Below are 27396 nucleotides of genomic sequence, written 5' to 3'. Positions count from 1 at the left end.
TAAGCACACCCTTGTGTGGATGTATTTCTTTGCTGTTCTTGAATTCATGCTATCCTTCACAAGAGCAAACAGTGACGTACTCACAGCGAGGCATAACACTGTGACATGATGATGATCCGAAAACAAACATCCATGATGATGATCCGAAAACATGCCATTGCAATTTGATCCTCTGCAGAAGGGATGGCTCCCCTGCTTTGGTTGCCCGATGACCTTCGCAAGAAGTCATGCACTTTACGGTAGAGCAGTTTAACGAGGAAAGATATCGTGCACCCTCGGTTCCTACGCAGGCTGATCAAAGAGGTTACCCACTCGATTATTGACCACAGCCAGTTATAAAACCCTGTTTCCACTAGCTCGGCACTCGCAAATCGATGCTCTACTGACAAAACTTGACAAAAACTGACAGTCCACTTGACAAAAACGTAAACACAATCCCGTTTTGAGTAGTGTAAGCTGTAAGCATCTTTAACTATAGGCACAAGCATGGGATATAGCTATCTCACACCTAACAAGCCTTGTTTATTTAAAATTGCAATTTTTCCCATTTGTCTTTAAATTTTCGTTATTTTTCTATCGTAAATAAATCTACATTGCTATGGGGAGTAAAAAACACAAAAAGCATCACAAATCAGATAAGAAAGATCTATTAGAAGGTAACTGATAATACTAAAATATCTTTTGATTCTCTCGCAAATGTCTATTCATCTGCTCTACAAATTTCAAATTATTTTCTTTTATTATTACGTGATTAAAAGTAATCTTCGGTTAATTATTATTCTAAATAACTATAACGAGGTGTTAAGTTCTAATAATATTTCAAAATTTTTTTATTTCAGTCGTTGATTTTTAAATCATACAGGGAACAAAGCTTTCTTAAAAGCAAAACTTAATATTTTAATTTTAGAAGTAAGCAGGTTTATATGCATAATTAAAAGTATATATAATAGAGCTATATCGGCATATTTTTCTTACCACTTTAGGCAGTAAGTTTGATAAGTGTTAAAGAAAGCTGTCTTGTTTGCTATTATTAAATTTGGTTAAAATGATTATAGTATAGGACCATTATATATCAATAAATTTAGGATTATATTTATCTAGTATTGTTATGTTAAAATATTTTCAGCCTATACAAAGAAATTCATGCAGTACCTAAAGTTAATTTGATTTGTCAAACCATGTCTTTGTGTAGTTTTATTTTCTGAAATTTTACCTACTATAAAGAATTTGCCATAAACTTGGAATTGTTTTGCTTATTAATAATCAAATTTATACATTCTGTGTCAGTTATTACAGTGAATTCTCTTAAGAGAAACCTCTCTCTGTTCTACAATAAAATGGTTGTTAATGAAGGTTGTTCATTCTTGGTGCGGAGAAGCCACATGTGTTTGCGTCATGAATACCAGATAAGCAATTAAAATTTAGGGTCAATAAAAATAACCCCTACTGATTAAATTATGTGTAAAAACAAATTCAGCAATTATAAATGATAGAGCTATTTTAAATAAATAAATATTTATGTTTTTGTTTAAATTTGCATTTCATCATAAAAATTAGTTGAAAAATGGGAATATGTTTGTTTGAGATGCTTGGTTTTTCCTAAAATAACTTTTTTTTTTGAACTAATTTAACTTTCAACTTCAAAAGTAAATCATTGATAGCATTATCTAGCTGCAACATGAGATTTTCCATATCTGTTAGAGATCCTGAAAAAAAGTTTTCTCTAAAGAGCCAACTCAGAAATATTTTGAAGACAGTTGGATCAACTTATTTGTTTTGTTAATATTATTTATTTTCATATTTTTTCGTGTTTTCTTATTGGACCTTTTCCGCATTTTGTGCAAAGACTTGCCAGGTCCTTCGACAAGGTTTTAATGATCTCTCCTGAAGATCTTATTTGACGCAAAGTCTATGGAAAAAATTTTGTGTCTCCTGAAATTGATCGTAAATAGAGGATGTCTCTATACATGGGTGGTCTTTCTTGCAGGTTTCACTGTACTAATAAAATTAATGAGGAAGGAAAAATATAACACAAAATACAGCTCCCTAGTGTTCACCTTTATTCCACTGTTAACCTTTACTGTAGCCTTTATTTATGGTAACAAAGCAGTACATTGGTATCTTTTATATTTTCTAAATTTATCAACAGATGGCCACACAAATTATAAATGGAAAAATAGCTTCCCATTGGCATTTAAAAACTAAAAACAAGTAAGAAAACTTCTCATGGCCATAAAAAAGGTTAAACACAGTTCATTTAATGAGAAAGGAAAAATATAACACATAAGAAAAAACAGCTCCCTAGTGTTCACCTTTATTCCACTGTTAACCTTTACTGTAGCCTTTATTTATGGTAACAAAGCAGTACATTGGTATCTTTTATATTTTCTAAATTTATCATCTGATGGCCACACAAATTATAAATGAAAAAATAGCTTCCCATTGGCATTTAAAAACTAAAAACAAGTAAGAAAACTTCTCATGGCCATAAAAAAGGTTGAACACAGTTCATTTCAGTTAAGTTTCTTCATTTCAGTTCAAGTTATAGTTAAGTTTCTTTGTATGTGAAATCATTTTGTAAATTTAATTTTATCAAGAATAATCCTTGGTACAAGTTTTGGGCAATTTTATTGATTTTTCAATGAATTTTTAGAAGCAAAAAGATTGAATGTGAATAACATTGCATTTGATCTAGATTGGTATAATGTAAAATGTGATAGATAACATTTTTAAATTGATTTCTTTACATAGTTAGTTTATCAAAATTTGCTTTAAAAAAAAGATCATTGCTATTTTTTATTATTTCTTGATTTCAGTCCACATACGAGCAAATATCAAACTAACTTAACCATTAAATATTGGAAAATAAATAAAGAAGAAAGAACATATACCCAAAGATAATTCAATGAAAGAAATTAGTATTGTATCTATAAGTAAGACAAATTGCACAATTAAATATATTGAAGTAAAATTTATTTCGAATTTTTTAAAAATAGTTTTAGTTGAACATTTATTTAATTGGATTTAAATATTTATAATCATATTTAATGTTAATAAAAATGAATAAGTCTTAGTCTTAAAAATCATTATTTCTATTAAGGTTATTCTTTTATTAACAAATTTTCAAGAATATTTAACAAATTGCAAGAATTGATTCCTATGTTGGAACTAGCAGTGTGTTGAACCAAATTCGATGGCTAAAAATTTCCAATCTCAATCGGCAAAGTTTAATAAATGTTATCAATGTTTGAAGAGTTAAAGCTTAAGAATCATTTATATGACGTAAATAATATTTATAATTAAATATACTGACTGGGTTAAACATAAGGCTATTAATATGGCATATTTAATTGCATTTATTATCATTAGCAGAGATGATTGTGCTCTGGAAAAAATCCGGATTTCCTCATTTTTTACTAACCCCAATGCGGAAGTTTCTGAAAACCCAAGGTCCAGAAGTTTCTAGAAATTAGCGATCGCATTTATGTATAAAAATTCTTTAATATTTTATTTAAAAATATTCGAACTAGAATTTATACTTGGCATCTCTTTAATTTGTAAATATTTTTTCTGGTAGAATAATAAATGTGATTAGAGATAAAAGTAAACTTTTACATAATTATTCATTTAAATTATGCTGCATGTAATTTATTTAGAATTTCATGTTGTGAAAATATCAATGATTTATATTTATAAAGACATTAATTTTTTGAAATGCGTGATTAATGATTTTACTCAAGAAATTTTCAGAATTTTTGAGTTGAGTATTAGGAATCAAAGGAAGAAATAAAGATTGAATTTTTCCTTTTTAAATTCATTATTGCTTTGTTAATTTTAAAAGCTTATACCACAGAAATTAATAATCAATGTAATAATGTGTAAAAATGTTTTTTTTTTGTTGTTGTTGTCAGATTGATAGGAGAAACCTTTGAAATATATTATTGAAACATATTTTTATTTTATTTTTATTTATTCATTGCTTTGTATACCTGCCAAGTCTCCTGTTTTTTAACGAAAACTCCTGTATTTTACGACTATCTCCTATTTACCTGTATATTCTCAACAGGGTGCATAGCGTTTTTAAAAAGTGCTTAAAGGTGCTTCTTTTCGATTTTCATTTTTTAGAAGCTAGTAAAGGTGCTTTTTTCATTGGGTGTTTTTAAAAAGTACTTAATTTTCCCTTTTTCAATATGAGATTTTCCCTTTACCATGTTGATTTTCGCTTTGAATTATGCAAAAAGGCATAGTTCACATTGTTCTATTCAACGTTTTCACTATTCAANTAAAGGTGCTTTTTTCATTGGGTGTTTTTAAAAAAGTACTTAATTTTCCCTTTTTCAATATGAGATTTTCCCTTTACCATGTTGATTTTCGCTTTGAATTATGCAAAAAGACATAGTTCACATTGTTCTATTCAACGCTTTCACTATTCAACCCCAATCTATTTCGGCATATTGTCAGTCCGTAGCGTCTGAAAATGACATTCGTTTTACATGCTTCAAAATTTCAAAACAATGATTAAAAAACATAGCCAAAGGTTTTTTTTTGTGGCATGACGATTAAAGCAAGATAAAACTGTCAATTGTCAAAGGCTTTCCAACCCTGTCTAATTATGATATTTTTTTTTAAAGTGCTTGAAAATATTTTTTGAGTGCTTGAAAAGTGCTTAAAAGGTGCTTATTTTTTGTTGAATAATTAGGCTACGCAACCTGCTCAAATTTCTCCGTATTTGTTAAAGAAATTTAACAAAAAAAAATTTGTCGATAAAATATTTGCGTACGGCGAAAATACTTTGCTTATTCCTCAACAGATAGTGCTATTGCCAGTACTGCAGTATGTTGAGTGTTTATAGTTTAAGTAATTATAAATAATGATTTGAAAAAATCTTTAGATAAAAATTTATTATACATATTTTTTACTTTGCTGAATGTCAGTGCCTATATTATTTCCATTTTTAAATTTCTCCTTTTGACTTGCATGATGTATCAAAATTGTACTCGTAGCCTAAAAACTGTCTCTAGTAAAATCTCAATTGTTGACAGGTGTGCTTTGTTAACTTTAAAATTTTGTACTACAGAAATTGACAATCACTGTAATTATGAGTAAATTTTTTTTTATTAGATCGCCAGGAGAAACCTTTGAAGCTGGTACTGAAAGTGGGTGGAAGTGTTCAATCACCAGTTCATGCATCCAGTTCAAACTCATCTTCTGCTCAAATACCTCGACCACCAGCAGATGTTAAGCCAGTATTCGAGGAGCCGAAATCAGTTGAAAAAACTCCCAGTCACTCTCATGAGAAGCATAAAAAATCTAAAAAAAAGAAAAAGAAGAAGTCCACTGACAAAGACAAAGAAAGGCATGAACGGAAAAGAAAACATCATCACCACCACCATCATCATCGAGAGCATTCTCACGATCGAAAGGTTTGTTTATTTTACTCTACATCAGAGGTTCTCAAAGTGGACGGTGGTGAACTTTTAGCAAGATGGTGGATATTCAGGGGTCTGTCCAAGCCAAATTTACTACCGTTTAGAGGTACCTTCACAAATTCAACTTTAGGAGCAACGGTAGTTTTAGAAGATACTTTTTCTTAAAATTTTATTTTCGTATCCCTTAAGAAACGATAAATCCATATTTTTGTGTTGATTTTTTTTAATATAATTTTTAATTTTTCACAAATTATGTTTAAATTTTCACAAAATAGGTACCTCTCAGAAAAAGTTAGACAGACCCCTGATATTTTAAGAGTGTGAGGGAGTTATTTCTCGATGGCTGGGTCATGAACAAATTATGGATTAAATTGCTATTGGGTACTGAGTAAGATTTGCACATTTTTTGTTTTGGCATTGAAGAATTATTTACAAATTTAATTTTTTTATATTAATTAAATTTTTTATGTTCATTTTAAATTTATTAATTTTTAAATGCATTATTTCTTTCTTACTTTTGATACATCTACTAGTTCTGATATTTTAAGTTGAACTGCTTTCGTTATTTTTCCATAGTCCCTTGGAAAACCATTGATTAAGGTTCTACTGTATTGTATTTTGAAATACGAACATTAAGGTAATATGTATAAGGATCATAAGGAATTTACATTGAGTAGAGGCATAGTTGCTGAAGTAATTAGTTAAAATATGTAAATAAATAACACTTATTTGTAACCAATTGGTTAAAATGTGTGAAATGTTTTATAAATCAATTGTTTACCTTTTGAAGGAGAAGCGTCGAAAAGAGCAAGACCGTGTCCTGACTGATACACATGAGGACTCTTTACCAATGCGGGTTGATCCCCACCCGATTATGCCAGAAAAAGCACTTAGAGATGCCAGAACTTGTACGTTAAAGAAAAAGGCTATGAAAAGCCCTTTGCAAGTACTTTTGTATTACCTGCTCAAGAAATTACAACTGTAGGTGATATTTCTTTTGTAATATGTAAAATTGATATTATTATTACTTTTCGATAATATCCTTTTTTTTATTTCAGGAAAGACCCCCAAGAATTTTTTCAGTGGCCTGTTACAGATGTCATTGCACCAGGGTATTCCAGTATTATATCAAACCCTATCGATTTCAGCACCATTAATAGAAAAATTGACAACCGGGATTACAAATCAGTTGCAGAGTTTAAAGTAATAACTATTGTATTTGTTATGAATCAACTTTTGTCTTATAATTTGTTTTTCTCTTTAATTTGCAAATGTTTCACAAAAATAATTTAATAATTTTAAGATTGATAGTGTTTTAAGTTAGAAAAAATTGTATTGTCCTAGTCAATAATTTTCTTAAACCCATTTCTTTGTCCGATAAAACTTAGTGCTGAAAAATTCCTTTGGAATTGCTATGGCAGTTCAAGTCAAAGTTTGAGGTAAATCGACAACTAAAACACTTTTGTCACCCCTCATCCAGGACTGAACAATTTAAATTAAAACCAGCCCTTATATGTTGTAAATGTCTTTGAAGCCATTTTGCTATATTTCAACCGAGGGGGCTGGTTGTTGGCTCTATTCCCATTTCTGACACCAAACGTTTCTTTCATTCTATTTCATCCCCTCTTTGACTGCAAACTAGGAAAATACTGGGAATTTCGTTTCTTATTTTCGTCTTTGAAAAAATGGTAACCACTCAAAGTGATATTTAAGGAAGATATATTAAACTATACGCCCGGTGGCTGAGCGGTAGCGCTGTCGTGCCACAGGTCCCTGGTTCGATCCTCGGGCCGGGCAAGGTTGACTCAGCCTTTCATCCCTTCAGTGGGTTGATAGATGAGTACCAAGCATGCTTGGGAACTAAACACTGGGGGTTCCGCGTTCGGCTGACCACCTGACCGGAACATCTGCTCCAGCACCCCAGAGCCCAAGGTCAAGAAAACTGAGATGGACACAGTAGTCCTTCGCCCTCAAGGGCTGTCGCGCTGCTGAGTTTAGTTTTATATTAAACTATTTCATTTAGTATAGCATTATTTGTTTTAAGTATGTTCAGCTGTTCCTTTTTTCTCTAAGCTTTTTCAGTAACTCGATACAGCTCAGTACAGTAATTGTGTTTTAACTCTTAATATATTGTGTATAATATGTATAGGGAAAACACAGGGAATTTTTTTTTCTCCAGATTTGAGTGGCTACCCTGTCATTACATTAATATAGAATCAATATAATTTGTTACAATGATTTCATTCATACAGCCTATTGAGTATGTGTCTCAGTTAATGCACAAGCGGTGTTGCATAATGCATACCTGCCAAGTCTCCTGTTTTTTAATGAAGACTCATGTATTTTTTGACTATCTCCTGTTTACCAGTATATTCTCATATTTCTCCGTATTTTTTGAAGAAATTTAAGGAAAATTTTTTTTCGATAAAATACCCGCTAATGGCAAAAATACTTCTCTTATTCCTCAACAGATTTTGCTTTCGTCAGTACTGCAGTATGTTGAGAATTTGTAGTTTCATTAATTATAAATATTTCAAAATTTGATTAAGAATTTTAATCATATTCTTTTGGAAATTCTTAAAATGTCAGAGCATTTTTTTTTTTTTGTTCTGTGAAATTAAGTTATTACACCTATTTATTAAAATTAATGTATAATGATTTTGTGCAACCTGCAATTCTCATCACTTATTATTTCCTGGAGATTTCTATAAATTGCTGAGCATTAACGAACTAACTTTTATGTGTAGAACTAATTTTTATAATATTTAAATAAAAGTGTTTTTAATTCAATCTTCGATTCACTTTCAGTCCGATGTAAAGCTCATGTGTGACAATGCAATGATTTACAACCGTTCGGATACAGTATATTTCAAGTCTGCAAAGAGAATGTGGCACGCTGCACAGAAACTCATGAATAGGGTAGGTCATCATTCTTTTATAACCACATTTGGGCTCTTACACTATTTTTGAATGTTATCTATGCAGATTTTTTAAGCATGTAGCTCAATGAACAAAAATTTTTAACAGTTCTAATAATTTTTTTTTAAAAATAAGTCTTAATATCATTTACAGTTACATTAATTTTTACAAAACTTAAAAAAAGTGTAAAAATTAAAAGCTTGCTGTTATGAAAGTTAAGTTGAGTTATGTCAGCAGCATGCAGTTTTTAATTTTTTAAAGAAATTTTAAATTGATGAATTTTTATTTGTAAGCCTTTCAAAATAGAACCGTGGAAAAAATGAAATTTAGTTTTCAATGTCCGCAGTGAATAAAGTTTTCATACTCACCGGCGTAATAAAAACAATCAATTTGTCTTCAATATTTAATTATGTATAATATTTACAAAGTATCTGTATAATATTTAATGCATCATCAGCTCAAAATCGGTGCAATAATCAATGTAATGTCAATCATCAGTGCAGCCAGCTTAGAAATAAATTCCTTTTAATTTGAACTTGGTTTGGTTAAAGAAAATTTCCTTAAATCAAAATTCCAAGTGGTAAAAATAATAATTAATAAGATATAAGATGTTTTAAATCTTTCAATATTTTAAGAAAATTTTCGTTAGCAAAAAAATATTCAAAACAAAATTTTCTCTTTAAAAAAGGAAAATTTTAAATATTGAAAGATTTAATTAGGTTTCAGTGTTAAAATTTTGTATTTTGCCACGTAAAATTATTGCAATTCAAAATTTTTTGGACTGTTATTAAATAAAATAATAAAGAAGAATGAATATTTATTAAAATTTTTTATGTGGAATTACCTCTGAACAAGTAAATTTATATTTGTGTTCAAATTTTTTTAAATTCGCCTGAAAAGTTCTCAGGCTATGGCGAAATGTGCAAAAAGTAAAATTAACATTAAAGGGTCCAAACTTAGAATCGCTTTCTTGACTAAACTATGGGTACCATATTTCCCAGATTGTGGCTACCCCCTATATTTTGGGCATCAGTAATCTGAATCCGTTGAAAAAAAGGTACATTTATTCAGAGGAAGTATATTTTTATGTCTGATTTTGTAACTTAAAATATCATATCCACCAATTAATTAGCATATATAAAGTCACACCCCCAAATCGTTAAGATTGAGATTAGATCAAAAGTTATTCAGGGTGGTCCATTTTTTATTTTGCACACTTTACATATATATACATACATATACAGGGGTCTATTCACACATTTTGTAAAAGGTTCGTTTTTGTAAAATTGTGAAAAAATTACTCGTTATTTGTGAATATAAAATAAAAGTAAGTCTCATTCTTTCAACCAGGGTCCTGCTTTTATGAATTTGTGCAAAAAAATTTTCAAGGAGTTTTTAAATTGTAAAGAGATACGAGATTATGCTCAGCACTGTAAAATTAAAATTTTAAAAAATTAAATTTTCAAAAATAAGCAGCAATTGCTGCTTCTAAATTAGAGATGCAACATGCAAATATTTGGTATTTAGCCTACACTGGTGAACACAGAATATTCATTTCGTACGAATAATGGAAGAAGCATCTGCCGAAGACAAACTTATCAGCATATTCAATCACCCTTTTGTTTGCACTATTAAAAAAAAAGCTTACCAACTTCTTTTTGTGAAAGGCATTTAATCAATGCATTTCTTCCAGGATCAGTTGACTAGCTTAAAGCGCACGTTCCCATACATGTTGGATTTGAGTACAGATGAACTGGGCTTTGACATTAATGATGAAAATGAAGAATGTATGCCTGGTACTGAAATCACCTCTGAGCCAGGAATTGTTGCTCAACCTGAAGCAAAGAAATCTAAAGTCGCTCCATGGTATGTTTTGAATTAATCTTAAATATTTCGAATTATCTTAATTTCTAATTTTTATCATCATATTTCTGTTAAAGTTTTTTTTTTCCTTTACCTCATATTAATAATATAGCAAGGTTTCAATTATTTTTTCAATAATAATTGAACTTATCTTCTTGTAACTGTTACTTTTCAGTTCATTGTGTTTAAATATATATTTTTTTAAATATATTTATGCAAATTTCAATTTCGAAGTTGGGGAATTTTATTCTTCTATTTGAGTAGCAACCCTAAAGATATTTTATTAAACTAATCTTTTGAACATGTTAAAGTTGGAGTAATACTGAAGCTGAAGATGATGATGATGATATAAGTCCTGAAGAAATTTTACAACAAGCACAGAAAGCAGCTAAGGCAGCAGCTGATCGTTTAACTCTGAAGAGACCCAACTGCAAGGTATAAACAATCATTTTTATCTTTAATGTATTCGGTTTTAGTTTTCTTGCAATCAATTGCTTTTTCTATTTTGTTACGTATATTTCTTTTTAAGTATAAATAATTTCTAAGTATTTAAATATTATGTATTTAAATTTTCTCTTTATTGTGATATAATATATATTTATATCACAATAAAGGGAAAAATGAAGAAAATTATGAATATTAATAAATTTTATTTACTGCACTTAAGCTGCAAGTATATGGAACTCATAAAATGAGTTAAAAGCATGAAGAAAACATGGTAAAAAATTAAAGATTAATAAAAAGAGAAGAAGAAAGAAATTATTAAAATAAAAATATTTTTAAAAAAAATTTAAAAAATAATATTAAAAAGCCCGAAAACAAAAAAAAAATGAGAAGATATCTCTTTATCAATTACATAATTCCAACAAGTTTTTTTATGTAAATTCTTTGTTTAAATTCGCTTTTTTAATTCATTATTCTGAACAAAATCCTTTCCCATAATTATTAAATCATATTTTGTTAAAAAATATATTCAAAAATGCAAACAATGTCATTTTTCGGAAGTAATTGTCATAAAAAAAATTTTGCCAATAAATCAGACAGAAATAGTGACCTCAATCAGGAAAGCGAATTAGAATAAATAATGTTTCTCTTTTTAATAAGTGATGAGGAAAACTTGCTAAGCATTTCCCCAATATAAAGAACGAAGCAACCATCTTTCTATGCGATTGCACCTGTATTTTGATGCCAATAAAATCCTGCCTGTGTGGAAACAAAACACTTGACAGTTTACTTTATGTCACATGCACGGCTTTATTGTTAGAGTTACTCATTGAATTCTAAAAATATATTCTAGCATTTTAAGTATTCATCGTTTCAAGTTTTTCTTTAAAATTAAAAATCGCTTGCATTATTTAACAATGTTTCAATTTAATTAAAAATGTTCCTTTATGTACTATTAAATATCCGGATGCGAAATTCGTATCAACCAGCCATCGCTGGGGTTTGAACCCGGGTCACCTCATTGGCATGCAAACGCTCTATCCACTGAGCCATCAGGGCTCAAATTTAAACCTGGGCGAAATTAGGAATTTTCCCGTATAAACCCAAGTGGGCTAAGTTTCAGCTAACTCTGTTAAAGATGATTTTAAAAGTTGCACCAAATAAGTAGGCCGAGTGAAATCAATTTTATATACTCTGAGCTTCCTTTTCTGAGCAATTAAATAAAACTCTTCTTTTTGTATGGAATTAAGTTTAACAAATTCAGAAATTTATATTGTAGAAATCTTTATAGTAGATTACTCTTTAAGTGGGAGTAATTGAAACTAGCTAGTGATTTATTATTTTTTTAAATTATTCAAAAATTTTTGTGTTTGTTTCAGTTTGGATTCTTGCGCCAAAATGAAAATGGAACTACCACTCTCTCTATAATACATCCAAAAGCAGGTAAATAGTAAGCAAGTGTTTTGATTAAATTAGGTGTGTGAGTTAGTTCGTGTGTGATCTAGTTTGATTATAAGCATGAATAAAAATTACAAAAGCATCGACAAAAATTTAAAATTATTTTACACCTCTGAGTCTCTTTTTAAGCATTTTTAATTTCTTTTAAATTCTAGGTGACAGGGAGATGAAAGTGAACTTGGAAATGTTAACTGGAAAAATCACTCAAGGAACTGGTACAATTGTTGGATTTAAAGAGGATTCGAAAAATATAATTAAGCCTGGTAATATTTCATATTCATGATATTGTGTGTACTTTTGGTTGTAATCAAAAATAATTGTGTATATTTTTTAAAAAAATTCTTGCAAAATTATTTTTTTTTATTAAATAAGAGAAATCCCCCCCCCCTCTCTCTTTCTCCCACCCTGAATTAAGCTTTAGTCTAATTTTATTCATCCTTTTGTTGAATTTGTCCTGCATCTTCAAACTGTTTTTAAATCGCAACTGCTTTTAAAAGCGCTATGAATTTTTCAAATAACAAAACATTTATTTGTTACTCTCATAACTTTATTGTTACTCTCATAGAGCCTGGCTGAGGCAGGGGCATACAGGGCGGTTGCCCCGGGCAATGAACTTTTTTTAAAAACAAAATATAAATACAATGTAAAATCCTTCAGTTTTATGTTAGCTTCTTCATTAATCTATCTTATGAATACAATCTATATTTCGTAAATCCATGGCTTTCTAAGGCGGAATTCAGCTTGATTTTCGCAATTATGATGGACAAATTTGGCCAATCAAAAGCCTATATTTTTATATTTTGCAAAATGCGATATGTTTAAGAAAATACAGGCTATTGATTGGTTTAATTAAACCATCTTAATTGCATAAATTTAGCTGAATTCCGCCCTAATATCAGCAAGGATATGACTTTTTCGCAGCTAGATGACAAAGTTAACAATCAGAAATCTGCATTTGGCATGATGGACATAAAATTGCAGAAAATCAATCAAATGGAAAGAATGATATTTCGTCTGACCATTGGAGGGGCAGGGACTTTATAGCTTTTTTAGTTTCTAGTCAATTTTCTTGTTATCTATAATGAAAAGAAAAATTTTTGTACCTCCATAAAGTTCGGCTCTTCATTAGTAAAATAGTGAAGCAGAGAGGGCCCCCTAAGAAGTTTTTGCCCCAGGCCCCAATTGAGCCAAGTCGGACCCTGCATAAAGTGATTAATTGTACATAGTTATACAGTGGAAAGGGTGTTTTTTAATTTTAAAAGCTGAGTTGTGGCAGCATATTAGTGAAATTGGGGGGGGGGATTTATTGCAAAAGAAAAAAAAAATACTGCCTGGGAATCAACTATGGTTGACAGATTTATTTGGAGAATTTATTGACCTTCTTACCTTATTTAATAAATAATTCTAAAACCAGTTTTCAAACTTTTTCTTTGAGCTTTTTTCTGTTAATTATAAATACAATTTCTTTATTTCTAAGACTAAGGACTAACAAAAATGATAAAATTTAGGAGCCAGGGAAATTTTTTGGAGTTAGCATTATAAATTTACTAAAATATAAAAAAGTAACATCTCATCTCCATATTTGACCATTTAGTGAGATGGATCATATATGTGTCTTTTTGCAGACAAGGAGTTAAATATTCAATTAAAAAATCAAATTCAGCAATAATTTTAAGAAAATAAATCTTTCAAATTCGAATAACTCTAATTTAATTAATCAAATTATGAAATAAACACTAAATTAGTCGATAAATTGATATTTTTTCCTTTAATACTATGACGTCTCTCACCTTTGTGAGATTGTTTTACTTTAGTTTGCTCAGTTAGTCACTCTCAAGGTTAACAAGAACTCTTCATATATATAATAATATTTTAATTTATGATTTTTGAATATCTATATATTTACAATTAAATATCAACCGGTACATAAACTACGTAACATAACAACTCCGAAGATCTATTGCTCCCTACTGCCTCTCTACTCTGTCTCTCTCTCTCTGCACCCATTCTCTCCACATTCAATTTCTATGTATATAATCCTTTTTTTCTCACCAAAAAATGTCTTTCTCTTCTCCTTACTCCACCCCCACTCTGAGGAACGACACTTCCTGTGTCCCTCACCCTCTGACCCTCGGGTCAGGGGTCAATCAAATGCGTGGGAGAGGATTCAGAATCCCGTATTGAATCAGTGTTAATATCTAATAAATATTAATACATTCATTAGATATTGAGTTTTAGTGTTGAAATACTATCGCCAATTTTCCAACAATGAAAAAATTATCAATTTTGACTCTTTTTTCCCCCTTAATGTATCCTCTTGCTTATAATAATTCAAACATAAATATCAGTCGTCTCTAAGGGAATTTTCTAACAGATAGGGCCACCTGGCGCCATGGGCTTGCTGATCCTTGTCTAAGACTATTTATTATTTTTATAAATTTTTATTTTTTTTTTTAATCCTATTGCTCACTCATTTACACTACACTATAATTTAGCATTTTATGATCTAAAGAAGATTCGGATATTGTAATCTTGTAAGAAGAGGTATATTTAAGTCTACTTTTAATTGTTAACGAAACTACTAACATAATTTCGTTATTTCAAGGACTGTATATTAATTTTCACAATTGTTTTTTTTTCCTACTTAGTTCATTATACAAATTATGGACCCTATAGCTCATATGCACCACACTATGATTCAACATTTTCTAATCTGAGTAAAGAGGATTCAGATCTTGTACTCTCAACTTATGGGGATGATTTGGGTTTACAGTATGCTGACAGGTAATGTGTATAAACTTTTCCTTCAATTTTAATGTTTAGCGCTTTCTTAGTTACAAAATTGTATTCTCTGAATTGTAAAATTATTATGATGCCTATTAATTAAAGTAATACTTGGTTGTAAATAAAATTTATTTCATATTAAACTTTCACACATCTACAACTTATCACCCCTAATTTATCTGCATAATTTATCCGTTCCCTCAGTTGTTTAATGTTTAAAGGGATATTATTAAAACATGCTGAACTTCTAATCAAATATGCAGAACTTCTAATGATTCTGAAACAGTGCAAATACTGGATTATGCTGATGATCTGGTAATAATTGTACAGACAAAAAAATCAGTGTTGGAAGTAGTGCCTCTTCAGAAAAGATACATCTAGTTTTTAACAAAGACATGCCAATTATTAAAACACCTGCAAATTTTTAGAAATTCTAAATTCGAACTTGTTGACTATTTCACTTATCTTGGTTCAAATATTAATGCCTTAAACAGCATAGGCACGGAAATAAAGAGACGCATTATAGCAGCCAATCATTGCCTACATGGCTTAGGAACATTTCTAAAGTCAAAATTAATCGAAAGTCAAGCAATAATAATGCTATATAAAATGATCATTAGATTTGTCTTAACTTATAGATCTGGTCTTTAAAACACAGGCAGACCTGCTTGCTGTTTTTGAGAAAAAGACCTTGAGAAAAACTTTCGATGGTATGAATGTGGATGGCTTATGGAGACAAGGACACAATTTTGAACTATGTAGGCTATACAAGGAAGCTGATATCAACAAAACATCAAATTAGTCGTTTAAAGCTTCCATGTCACTGATTGGACGAGGATCTCAAAGTCCTATTTAGTGAAGACTTTGGCCCACAAAGGGCTGTCATGCCCATAGAAGGAGAAGAAGGACTTGTGATTTCTTATTATTAACTTATAAAACATAACTGCCTGCATTGATTTTAAAATGTGTTTACTAGATGTAATAGAGAAGTCTGATTTTAGATTGACGATTGACCTAATTACATTTATAAATGACATCTATTGTCTTACAGGCCGAAGTGAAAAAATGTAAAATATCTTGTTCAAATTTTCAATCGTTAATAAAATACTATTTATTCATCCACTCAAGTTTAAATACATTTTTTAAACTTGTTGTGGATGACACTTGACGTTAATATAGTTTTTTCAAATATTAAATCATTAATTAAGTTCGATTAATTAATTTTAGTTTTATGTGGGAGAAGAATTGTAATTATTTAATAAAAAGGAGCTAAAATAAGATTTTTCTTTGTTGACCTAAGTAGGAATTGTCTTTAAAAAAACTTTTTTTTATATTACTTGTTTTCTGTCTATTTATTAGTCTATTTTGAGCATCAGATAATATTTTACATGCTCCATCTCACTATTTCTCTCTATAAGATCTCCGTTGTTAAAAAAATTGCTGACACTGTTCTTATAAATTGGACTGTAATATTCAACTGAAATCAGAGACTTTTTTTTTTCCAAAAAAAATTTAACAAATTAAATAACTGTTTAAGTCATAACAACCATGCTCATAGACTTACAGTTTTGTAACATAGACGATTTTAAAGTTTTATTATATGTTCAGTTATTCTATAATTTTTTGTGTAAATATATTTTTAATTGAATGGCATTAAGGTGTTATAAAAAGAAATAATTTATTTTCAGCCTGACTAGTTTTGCCAGAGATTCAGATTATGTGATGAACATGGTGGACAATCTTTTGGATACTTTGACGGGTGGAGAACATTCCAGAACAGTTAAGATATTAGAAGAGGTATTTATTATATTATTATTAACTGTTTTAACTCTTTTTTTTTATCAATCTTTAACTTTTATATTTCTTGTTTTAAAAACTTTTTGTTTTCGTTTAATTGAATATATATATTTTTTTGGCATGATCATCATTCAGTTCCTATTTGGTAGTAACTAATGCCACTTGATACATCAAGATTGAAGCAATGGGCACTCAGAGATGCCAACTGCTCCGGACACGCCAAACTAATTTTTAAAAAAAAAAACGGTAAATAACTACAAAGTAAATTTTGCAAATGTTTGACTATTTTTGCTTGCTTTTTAAAAGGTACATAACTACAGTGTAACGTCCCATATCCGGACGTCCTTTTCCCAGAAGGGTCGATTTCCCGGACATTTTTTAACAATCAAAATAAATCTCTCCTTCTTCCTCTTTCCTAAAAAAAAAAGGTCTTTTGATACATTTTCTCTTTTTCTAGCTTGCACTGAACCTCTGATTTATGCATCGAACCCATAAATCACCAGAAAGGGGAAGTGAAGATCTACCAAGACCATTGAGTGACCGTTAGTGACGCTCCTCCCTTGGAATGTAGGAAAAAGAGGGAGATTTGTTTTTCAAAAGACCGCAACTGAGTCCCCCCCCTCCTTTCCCATGCAGGTGGCTAGTAAAAGAGGCATTTCCTGGAACCTTTTTATTGAAAGAAGAAATACTGTGGAAAAGGGTAAATGGGGCAAGCGTTAAGGTGGAGGGGGAGTCAAAATGGAAAATTTGAATAGGTCTAAAAGGATACACGTCCTTGAGAAACAAAACATTCGTTCTTCCCCATACCATGTAACATTTAGGAGGCGGGGGAGAAAAGGGAGTAACATTCTTTCTTTAGCAGATTCTTTCAGTCATGGAAGAAAAAATAAAGAGAACCCGATCAGCGTGCCCCGTCTTTATGCTTGATTGATAGCCAATGATTGGAGAGAAAACAATAATTTGTTACTTCTCCACCCTCAACTTAAATGATCTCTTTTTTACACTTATTTTCTTTCACAAATAAGGAGGAAATGAATTTTTCTGCTCCACCTACTCACCTTAATGAATGACGGGAATTTCCCTTTCTTGCTTGAATCATTCTAGTTAAAAATGGCGGATTATTATTTTCATATGTCAATTTTTTTTCGTTTTCTATATTTTAAGCAATAATATTTTTTTTCTAATATTTCATATTTTATTGATTAGATATTCTAATACTAAAACATTATTCCCCTTAAAAATAATGTTTATTTATTTTTTGCTTCTTAGATTTAGATCATTTTAAGCTTTGTTCCAGAATGACATGAATTTCCCCTTCCTGCTTGAATCGTTCTAGTTCAAAATGGCGGATTAATATTTTCATAACTGTTAAATTTCGGATTCCGGATACGGCCCACCGATTCTGGATACGCGACTTCACTTTACACTGTACTATAAAGTGGTGAATTATATAAGCCTGCAAATTATTTAGAAATAGTGGTGGATAAAAATCTACTAAATTGAATTTATTGAACTAAGAATCACAATTGATAAACTATCACTTTAAAACATATATTTGCTGTCCAGAGCAAGTTGGCATCTCTGGGCACTGAAAGCATTTGAGATTATTTTATTTGCATTTTCATTAACTGCATGAATATCATTTTTATTTTTGTATTATGTCAATTTTGGCGTTATTATTATTTTCTGTTTCTTAGTAACATAAAATAGTTTCTTCCGAATCTTGATATGGATTCAATTATGATTCCTTCCCGAAGTTGAAAATTTAAAAATTGCAAATTTGAAAAGAAAGAAAGTATATTGAGGTACAAATCCAATAATTTTTTGTTGCATTTTTGCAGAAAAGACTGATGAGGGAAGAAGAGGCTGCTTTAACCAGGAAAGTACTCAATGAAAATGAATTAATAAAAACTTCACATGAGCCTGATATAGATTCACTGCAAACCCTGGAAGATATTGATCTTGAGCTCTCACGCTTGGAGCATATTGGTATATTTTTCTCTTTAGCATTTTACTCATTAAAAATATCAAAAGACCTTTTATCACCCAATAGAGAAATCACTCAGACTAAGTAATATAGGTGTTACTGTAATAGTCCAAAGTCTGGTAAAACTTAGAATTTACCAAATTGATTTGGTAAAAGTCTGAAATCTGCCTAGGAATTGCCAAGGCCATCCAATATAAGCTCAAAATATAAAGACTTTTTTTTTAACAATTGCAAAAATTATTTTTAAAAATTATTGAAATCTCTTCGGTAATTATCAATAAAATTATGCATTAGTTTCACATAAGATCTTATTTATGAAGTAGCATAAATATTGCAGTGTTTTTTTTTTGATTTTTTAAAATTCTTTTCATTTTTTGAAAAATAATTGTAAGATAGTTCGTTCTATTGATATAATTTTAAATCATACCTTGTTTTGATCATTTTTTTTAACAATTGCAAAGATTATTTTTAAAAATTATTGAAGTCTCTTCGGTAATTATCAATAAAATTATACCTTAGTTTCACATAAGATCTTTTTTATGAAGTAGCATAAATATTGCAGTGTTTTTTTTTAATTTTATTAAATTCTTTTCATTTTTTGAAAAATAAACGTAAGACAGTTAGTTCCATTGATATAATTTTAAATCATACCTTATTTTGATCACTTCTACAATTATAAAATTAAAGTGTGTTTTGACATTTTTGAGACACTCTAGGACATATAGTACTCTTCCATTATAAAGGGCCATTGGTTTTGTTTTACTCCAACTCAAACACCAAATATAATAATCAATCAATAATAATCGCTGCTTATTATTTAAAAAATCTTATTAATCAAAGGGTGAGACTGCCAGTGCCATGTTTACCTTACATTGATGTTTACAAAACCTGGAAAGTACAGAGAATTTAAAAATTAACAGGGAAAATGCAGGGAATTTTGAGTTTTTCTTTACAAACTGGAAAAATACAGGGAATTTGTATTTGAGCGAGTCTGCCAATCCATGTCCTGAGGGTGTAACCTTGCATTGCTAGCAAGGGTGGAAACAATCTTTATGACATTTATACATAGCATCTACCTCGGCACATGTAATTTCTTTGACTTATCTCTTTGACTTATCAGATGATCTCAGTCTCATATCTCTTTGTTTCATTTACCTTACTGTCATACTACTTACCCATGACGTTTCCGACCATGGGTTGCCATACTATTCTAAATAATTGTGATGTCCCCTGCCTCCCTTTAAAGTTTATCCTAATAATCCTGGGACACCCTGTTTAATTTTTAAATTTTTTCATAAACCATGAAGAGGTCAGGAAAATTTTTCTTAATTTTAGAAATGAATCCTTTAGTGTTTACCATATTTTGAGAGATGCTTAACATTAATAATATCAATTGTTTTTTAATAATACAGAATTTTTAAAAAAGTGGCTATATGTTTAGTTTAAAAACACATTAAACTTTAAAAATTGGCATCTATTAAAAATGTTACTTTTGCCAACTGGCCAGTTACAAAATTTCCTAATTTTGCCTAATACCTGGATCTAAATTGTTTTAACTCATACCATTTGCTGTTACGGCAAACAAATTGCCCTAAATATTTGAACTTGCATTGATTTTAGATGAAAACAAAAAATTGGAGAATACTGAAAGGAATGAGCAGCGTAAGCAACTTTTGTATTTGAGAAAATCCATCCAGCAGAAACTGGACAACACAACTCTGCTTCTGCACGAATTGAAGAAAGCCCAGAATGAGCGACTTAACGCAAACCCGCCGCCTCATTTAGCTCTCATCCGTACGCCCACTGCAGCCGAAAATGAATTAGGTTAGTATTCATATGCATTTTGAGTGATATTTTTCATTTTAAAATAATTTTACTATTTAATTAATTTTTTTCTTTAAGCATTCTTGTACATTTTGCTATTTTAAAAATATCAAACAACATTTCATGCTACGGTGCAATTCTGATGTTCTTGAAGATTTAACTAAATATTTATTATCGGGTATTTATTTGCATTTTATTTTATTCATAGTTGCATATTTATTTTATATACCTCTTTTTTTTATGTACTTTGCAAACGAAAGTTAAGATTTATAAATAAATATGTTTTTGAAAATTTTTAAGGGTATTATTTTAAATTTTAAGGTCAATTTTTATAGTTTTTAGAAGCTGTTTTTGCATTTTTAAAAAAAGGAGCATTTTAATAAGAACTTTTAAATTATCAAAGTCCTAATCCTGTTCATTACAATTGCCCAGCGGTTAGAAAAACTACACAATTTTAGTAGTTTACCACAACTACAGCTACTTTGCTACAAATGTAGTTAACTGAAACTACTTTTTTTTAAATGTAGTGACTACAAACTACTTTGGAATTTAGTAACTTCTTCACTATTTTAAGGGGATGAAGTTTGCTTGAGAACTTAGTTTACATATATGTTCAAAATAATTTTTAATAGGAAATATGCTTACATTAAATATAAAGGAATAATAAGGAAATATTTATTCATGTTCATAGAAGCTAGTTAGTTATTCTAAAGCATTTTATTATTATTATTATTATTTATTTTTTTTGAATTTGTTCATATAACCTTAGCCATTTTATGCTTTTTTCGAAAGCGAATATTTAATTTAAGAAATACGAAATTATCTAATACTTGAAATTTTTTAATTGCTTAATGCTCTTTTATTCAGAAAAGTTGAGTTAACTTCTAAGAAATTAAGTATATCGAAAATATGTTCCCTTCCTTTGAAATACAGTAAGACCTCGATTATCCGAGCTAATTGGGACCGCTAGTACCTCGGAAATCTCGGTTAATAGAAACCATGTATAAAATCCTTCCGCGCTTGTGAATTTAACTACTTTTAAAGTAAAAAACAATGGAACATTTTTTAAATGATAAAAAAGAACATACATGATGTTTCACAGTTAAAAAGATTTAAAAAGGAAATCAACTCTAGTAGTAAATTTTAAAAAGTAAAATGGAAATTTTTTTTAACTATACTTAGTTAAATATCGAAAGACACATTTTCAAAAATAACACAAATCTCAAGAAAATACAACGACACGTACAACGAATTAAAATGTGTATAATTTTTTTCAAGCTCATTTTAGAAAGGAAGGAGAAAAAAAGGTAAAAAAATTACATAAAATTAGACTTCGTTATTCCCTTGGTTAACAGAAACCTCGGGTAATTGAGGTTCTACTGTAACATCAATATTTTACGAGCGTGCATTTGCATGTGAAAACGTAACCAATGTGATTAATTGTCTATTTTTTGTAATGGCTAGTTTAGTTATTAGTTATTCTGTGAAACCTCTCAAGAGCAACTACTTGGTGCTATAGTAAATGGTCATTATCGGAGATAAGTCATTCTTAGACCTCCATTGACCTCAAAATTCTATCGAAGGTGCATAATTTTTTGTAACCGATTTCAATTTTACTCTGTGCCATTTTCTCAAAGAGAAAATGCCACTTGTGTTGGCATCGTGAAAACTGGATGGATGAATAAAATTTAGCGTCTATAAAAAAGACCCCATCTGATATAATTATGTATAAAACGAATTTTACCAATTTTGAATGATAAAACTATTTTAAATAAGGAAAGAATTATGTTTTTCATTTAAGTTGGCAATTTATTTTCTATCATAAAAATGATTTAATTTTAAAACAATTTGAAGAGGTTGCTTAGTTTTATTTAAAATAACTTTTCTTTCTAATTTAGCTTTTTTTTTTTTTTTTTTTTTTTTNTTTTTTTTTTTTTTTTAATGACCCCTATTGATATATTTATGTATAAAAACAATTTTATAGATTATGAATTATAAAACTATTATAAATAAAGAAACAATTATGTTTTTTGTTTAAGTTTGCAGTTTATTTTATATCATAAAAATTAGTTAGTTAATTATATTTTTTAAGGATAACACTTATAGTTTTCTTATCTTTATTTTCCTTACTTATCTATTTCAGCTATTCTAATATTTTTTTTTATACAATTTTAATGTATTTTGGAATTTTTTATTTTTTTGGAAAATATGGTATAAAAATCAACTTTGCAGCTTTAAAGAATAAAATAAGAATATGGATGGTAATAAAATTAGAATAAAGAAATGAAGAAAAAATTCATCTTATTTGTTTCCTATTTTTGACTACTTTGCAATTTTAATTATTTATTTACTTTTACAATGTGCTATTATTCATTGTGTTATTTATCTGTAATATTTTTATAGATTAAAATTATATTTTTTCACTGATATATATTTTTTTAATAATTTTTTTACTGACTTTTTTTTTAAAGGTTCTGTATTTTTCAGCAAATATGAAAGCCTATAAATTTTAACTATAATTAAAACAAAAAAAATTAAATATGAGATAAAAATGTTTTTTTTTCTTTTTCTCTGATTGATTTTTACACTTTATATTTTTTTCATTTCTCTGTACTAATTTTATGGGCAACTATTAATATGGACTATTGTTGACCCTTTATTGTTATTATGTGTTAAACCTCAAAGTGTATTATTTTTTTAAATGTTTTTTTATAAAAACTTGTTGGTGAATTACCCGAGGCATTTCCTGTTCTGAAGCAAATATTATTTTTCCATGATCAAAAAAATTTTCTTGTCTTTTGTTGATTGTAAATTCTATATCTATACAATAAAAATTAATTCTATATCTATGCAATAAATAAGTTGATATTTCTAGTATTTGAAGATTCTTAATGTACTATTTTTTTTTTCTTTAAGCTGAGAAAGTTACTAAAAAGTTGATTGATGTGTCCTCTCAGGTAAGTGTGTTTAATAATAATTTAATGATTGTTTCATTTTTGAATTCCGAATAATAAAAAAAAAATACTCTTTCAGTGAAAATTTTATTCTTACCTATTTTTTTATTACTACTAGGAGATTAAGCCCCCAAATCGCTGCCGCTCACCAATAATCGCTGCCGCTTCGCAATAATTGTTGTTCCTTGGAAAAAAATAGTTTTTCTACTAACGTTAAAATTATTGACTTAACATGTATGTGCTAAAAGGATATCTGTTAGCTTACGCTTGTGCCTTCACTTTCCACGTCCAAATATTATTATCTATTAGTATTGTAAATATTTAGATATATTAGGGAACAGAAATAGTTTTTTGAAGCTATAATTTTTTTAAAATAGCATTTATATTGTTATAACAAATTTTACTAGTTCACAACTGAGTGAATATATTAAATACTATATTTGCTTTGCATCTCATTGCGCGTGAAGCTGATCGTTAAATTCTAAATCATTTAACAGATATCTTTAACTGTAATTTATAACTGTATATTAATGTTATTTGCACAAAAATAATAACTGTAAAACAGTTAATGAAATTAGATCACCTTTTAAATAACTTTATCTTAAGTTTTAAACTCTTGAATTAAAAGCATAATAATAACAGTACAGTAAAATTACTTTAAATTAGGTATACAAAAATATTTATAGAAAAACTATACCTTTATGATTTTTATTAATTTTATGTCGATAACAACCAAATCAATATGGAAATGAATGAGGAAAAACTGGATCCTACCGCATGATTTTCCGGCCAATAAAAATACACGGACAACAATGGAAAACTGTTAGATTTTTATATATAGTAAGATTATTATGTGATTACTATTAACTACTGACTTTTCAAGTACCTTAATTTCTTTAGTCAGTCATAAATACCCTACCCACTGGATATTTACCCGACCCACATCTGTAGCAACAAGGTATGCAAAAGATAGCCCATCACTTGCCGCCTAAACTATTAAGATTACTCCTTAGCATTGAAAAACTTCTATAACTCAAAATAAATCAACTATAATTCAAAAAATAAAATTTAATTTGTCTCATGCTCCAACATTAAATATTTTTTATTACTCGAAAATCAATTTGTTGAGTTGTATAAAAATTACAACTTGCAACATTTTAATAATGTCTAGCCAAGACTATTAAATTCTTTCAATTTTTGCGTACTACATTTCTTTTTATATCATTCTCTCCTCATATATGGATGTCTAATTTGGAAAGAATTTTACTCATACAGTCGAACTCGTTTATAACGAGCACAAAGGGACCGTAACATGCACTCGTTAAATCCGAGTGCTCGTAATAAACGGGTCCTTAAGGCAGGCGTGCAACCAGAAGGGGGGGGGGGAGGGTTGAGTTGTCAAATTATTGAGTTTACATAAAATTGAATTAAAATTACTTACTTTAATTAATTTAATTAAATACTTTTCTTAATTTAATGACAACTATCCCCCCCCCAACCAGCAAAAAATTTCTAGTTGCGCTACGGTCTTAAAGGAAAGAAGCAATAAACGGAAAGAAAAATAAAGGAAAAGATTCCTACCAAAACATTTATTTTTTTAATTAATCTACATATTTAAAATAGTAGTTTGTTAGCTTACTTTGAAGTTTCAGTTCGGGTTTTTTATTTTATTTCGCGCGCATTTCATCATTTTGAAAAAAAGATTGCAAGACAGAAAAATATTGCTCGCTAAAACCGGGTCTTGCTCGTTAAAAGCGACTTCTGTTCCATAGACTTAACATTGATCCAACCAAATATTCTTGTTTCCCTCGTTAAATCCGAGTTCTCGTTAAATCCGAGCTCGTTATAAACGAGTTCGACTGTACTTAAATGATCAATCATCTGTAAGAAGTATAGTTCTTCCAAATATAGAAAATTTCCTGGACATGAAGAAGAAAAATATGAAATAAAAAAATTTAATCTTTTTACAGAAAACTAAAACAATAAGTTTCAATTTTTTATTGACATATTATTATAAGATTCTGATTTGACTGAAAAAAAATTTAATTCTATATTCAGTAAGGTGATATGTCTGATTTGATGTGTTAACATTAAAATTATAGTGTTATATGTCACCCTGTATGGAGGGAAAAACATAGTTAATAGAAATAGTTAATGAAATGTTAAATGAAAATGATTATTTTCTTTTCAGCTTCCCCCAGAGGTAATTGTGAGCGTCAAAGGCTTGAGAAAAGCAATGGGAATTACTTTTCATCCTACTAATTTCTCAGAATCTGGCAAAGTTAGTAATGCAGCATCTGGGGACAATGAGAAATCTGCAGATTTGGATGAGGGGATGCTTCACTCTGCTTCCCCAACTGAAAACAGGCTCCACCATTCAGATTTAGAACATGAGCTTCACGAATTTTTGCAAACAGGATCCAATTCATAAGATCATCCTTTTCTTTGACTTATTTATTTCCACTGCATATTTGTGTACAGTTCCTATCTGTCAGGACAAATTCTCTCCCTTTTCATTCTTCAATTTCTTTTTTAAATGTATTTTGTATATATATATTGTGAAATAAAACATTTTATTGCAATTTTTTTTTAACTAATTGTGTATTATATTTCATAAAATGAGCTAAAAACAACATCTGAACAATTTAATTTCAATATATAATTCATATTTTATTTTCAATATATGCAAGGTATTCTATAACCTATGAATCATCCTTTGAGGAGTTAAATGGTACAATTTCTGTAGAAGAGGAAAAAATACAGAAAATTTATAAAATTCAACGGAATGATGAAATACAACACCCAAAATATTTTAACACAAACTAATTGTTAGCAGAGCAAGAGGATATCTAAAACTTCATTAATACTAACTTTTAAACACAGTGGCAACAAGACATGAAAAAATGTTCTAGAGAAGATAATTATGAAGGTATTCCATAATGACTATATGCATTTTTTGCAAAATAATAAGGTATTAAAAATCAGGGATTCGAATTAATTAAAGCTCAATTCCTCTTTTGCTTTTGTTGTACTTAATAGTTGTTGCAAATGCCACTTTCCAATACCATCAAGCTGGGCTTACGTAGAACCAAGCAGATTTAAGACAGGGGGTGCACTTGTTTTTTAGTAGCGCCATCTATGTCCAAGAATACAACTTTATCACTCACATATGTTACAGTCCGTTTTACAGAGTTCGTTTTCTCATTCACTCACTTTTCATCCATCCACAATGAAACGGAGAACAATCAATCTCCAATCCACTGTCCCCAGAGGTACTGATTTGTTATGGGAACTTAGTTACCTCGACAAATTTAACATCAGTCACCAATTTATACACTGGGAGTCTTTAGCCGTTCCTCAATAGTTATCTCTTTTTATCCAATAACTGGTTAAATAATTCATTAAAATGCAAGTTAATCTACATTCAATATTTTAAAAGAGGGGTACTAACTTGCAGATGCTTTTTTCCTTGGCAACTTCAATTATGTAATTTCCAAGAAAATTATCTTTTCACGAAAACTAGATATATTTGTAACATTTTTAAAAATTCCCTTGTTATACCTAAGCATTAGCGATTATTGAATTACTATTAGTGTGACTACAGTTAATGACAAAGTTACTTTTTTTTTAAAAAAACTAAAAATGGAATAAATATTTCCAACATTGATTATTCAGCTTTCATTCGTATTTTTTATCACTAGCATTTAACAAGTTGTGAAAAATTTTCGAATATTTAGAGCAAAGTCTTATAACTTCTAATAAATACTAACTTAACTTCATAACTAAACTTTGAAGTGTATGTTAGAAGTATAAATAAATATATTTATATTTTAATTGGTATCATTTAATTCTGCCACAATTTTCTCATTGAAAAACTGTTTTGTATATCATAGTTCAACATACAAAATTTTTTTAATATTATAAAGTCAGATAATTA

At 29.2% G+C, this 27396-nt stretch overlaps 1 protein-coding gene across 1 annotated transcript; it reads left to right on the top strand.

Annotated features, from left to right (window-relative positions):
- The first annotated feature begins 416 nt into the window (after positions 1 to 416).
- LOC107441475 (Bromodomain containing 7/9) lies at positions 417 to 26041 on the top strand. The gene is made up of 15 exons (XM_016054748.3): positions 417 to 656; positions 5122 to 5423; positions 6220 to 6410; positions 6488 to 6632; positions 8238 to 8348; positions 10042 to 10214; positions 10523 to 10646; positions 12035 to 12098; positions 12269 to 12376; positions 14762 to 14897; positions 16586 to 16694; positions 18536 to 18683; positions 20302 to 20505; positions 23422 to 23462; positions 25651 to 26041. The coding sequence occupies exons 1-15, from the start codon at positions 599 to 601 to the stop codon at positions 25888 to 25890; spliced, it is 2154 nt and encodes a 717-aa protein (XP_015910234.1). The 5' UTR covers positions 417 to 598; the 3' UTR covers positions 25891 to 26041.
- The last annotated feature ends 1355 nt before the right edge of the window (positions 26042 to 27396 follow it).

The sequence above is a fragment of the Parasteatoda tepidariorum genome, chromosome 3 (assembly GCF_043381705.1).
Source record: "Parasteatoda tepidariorum isolate YZ-2023 chromosome 3, CAS_Ptep_4.0, whole genome shotgun sequence".
NCBI lineage: Eukaryota > Metazoa > Arthropoda > Arachnida > Araneae > Theridiidae > Parasteatoda > Parasteatoda tepidariorum.
The sequence above is the reverse complement of the archived record's forward strand: the minus strand, read 5'-3'. Positions and strand labels throughout refer to the sequence as shown.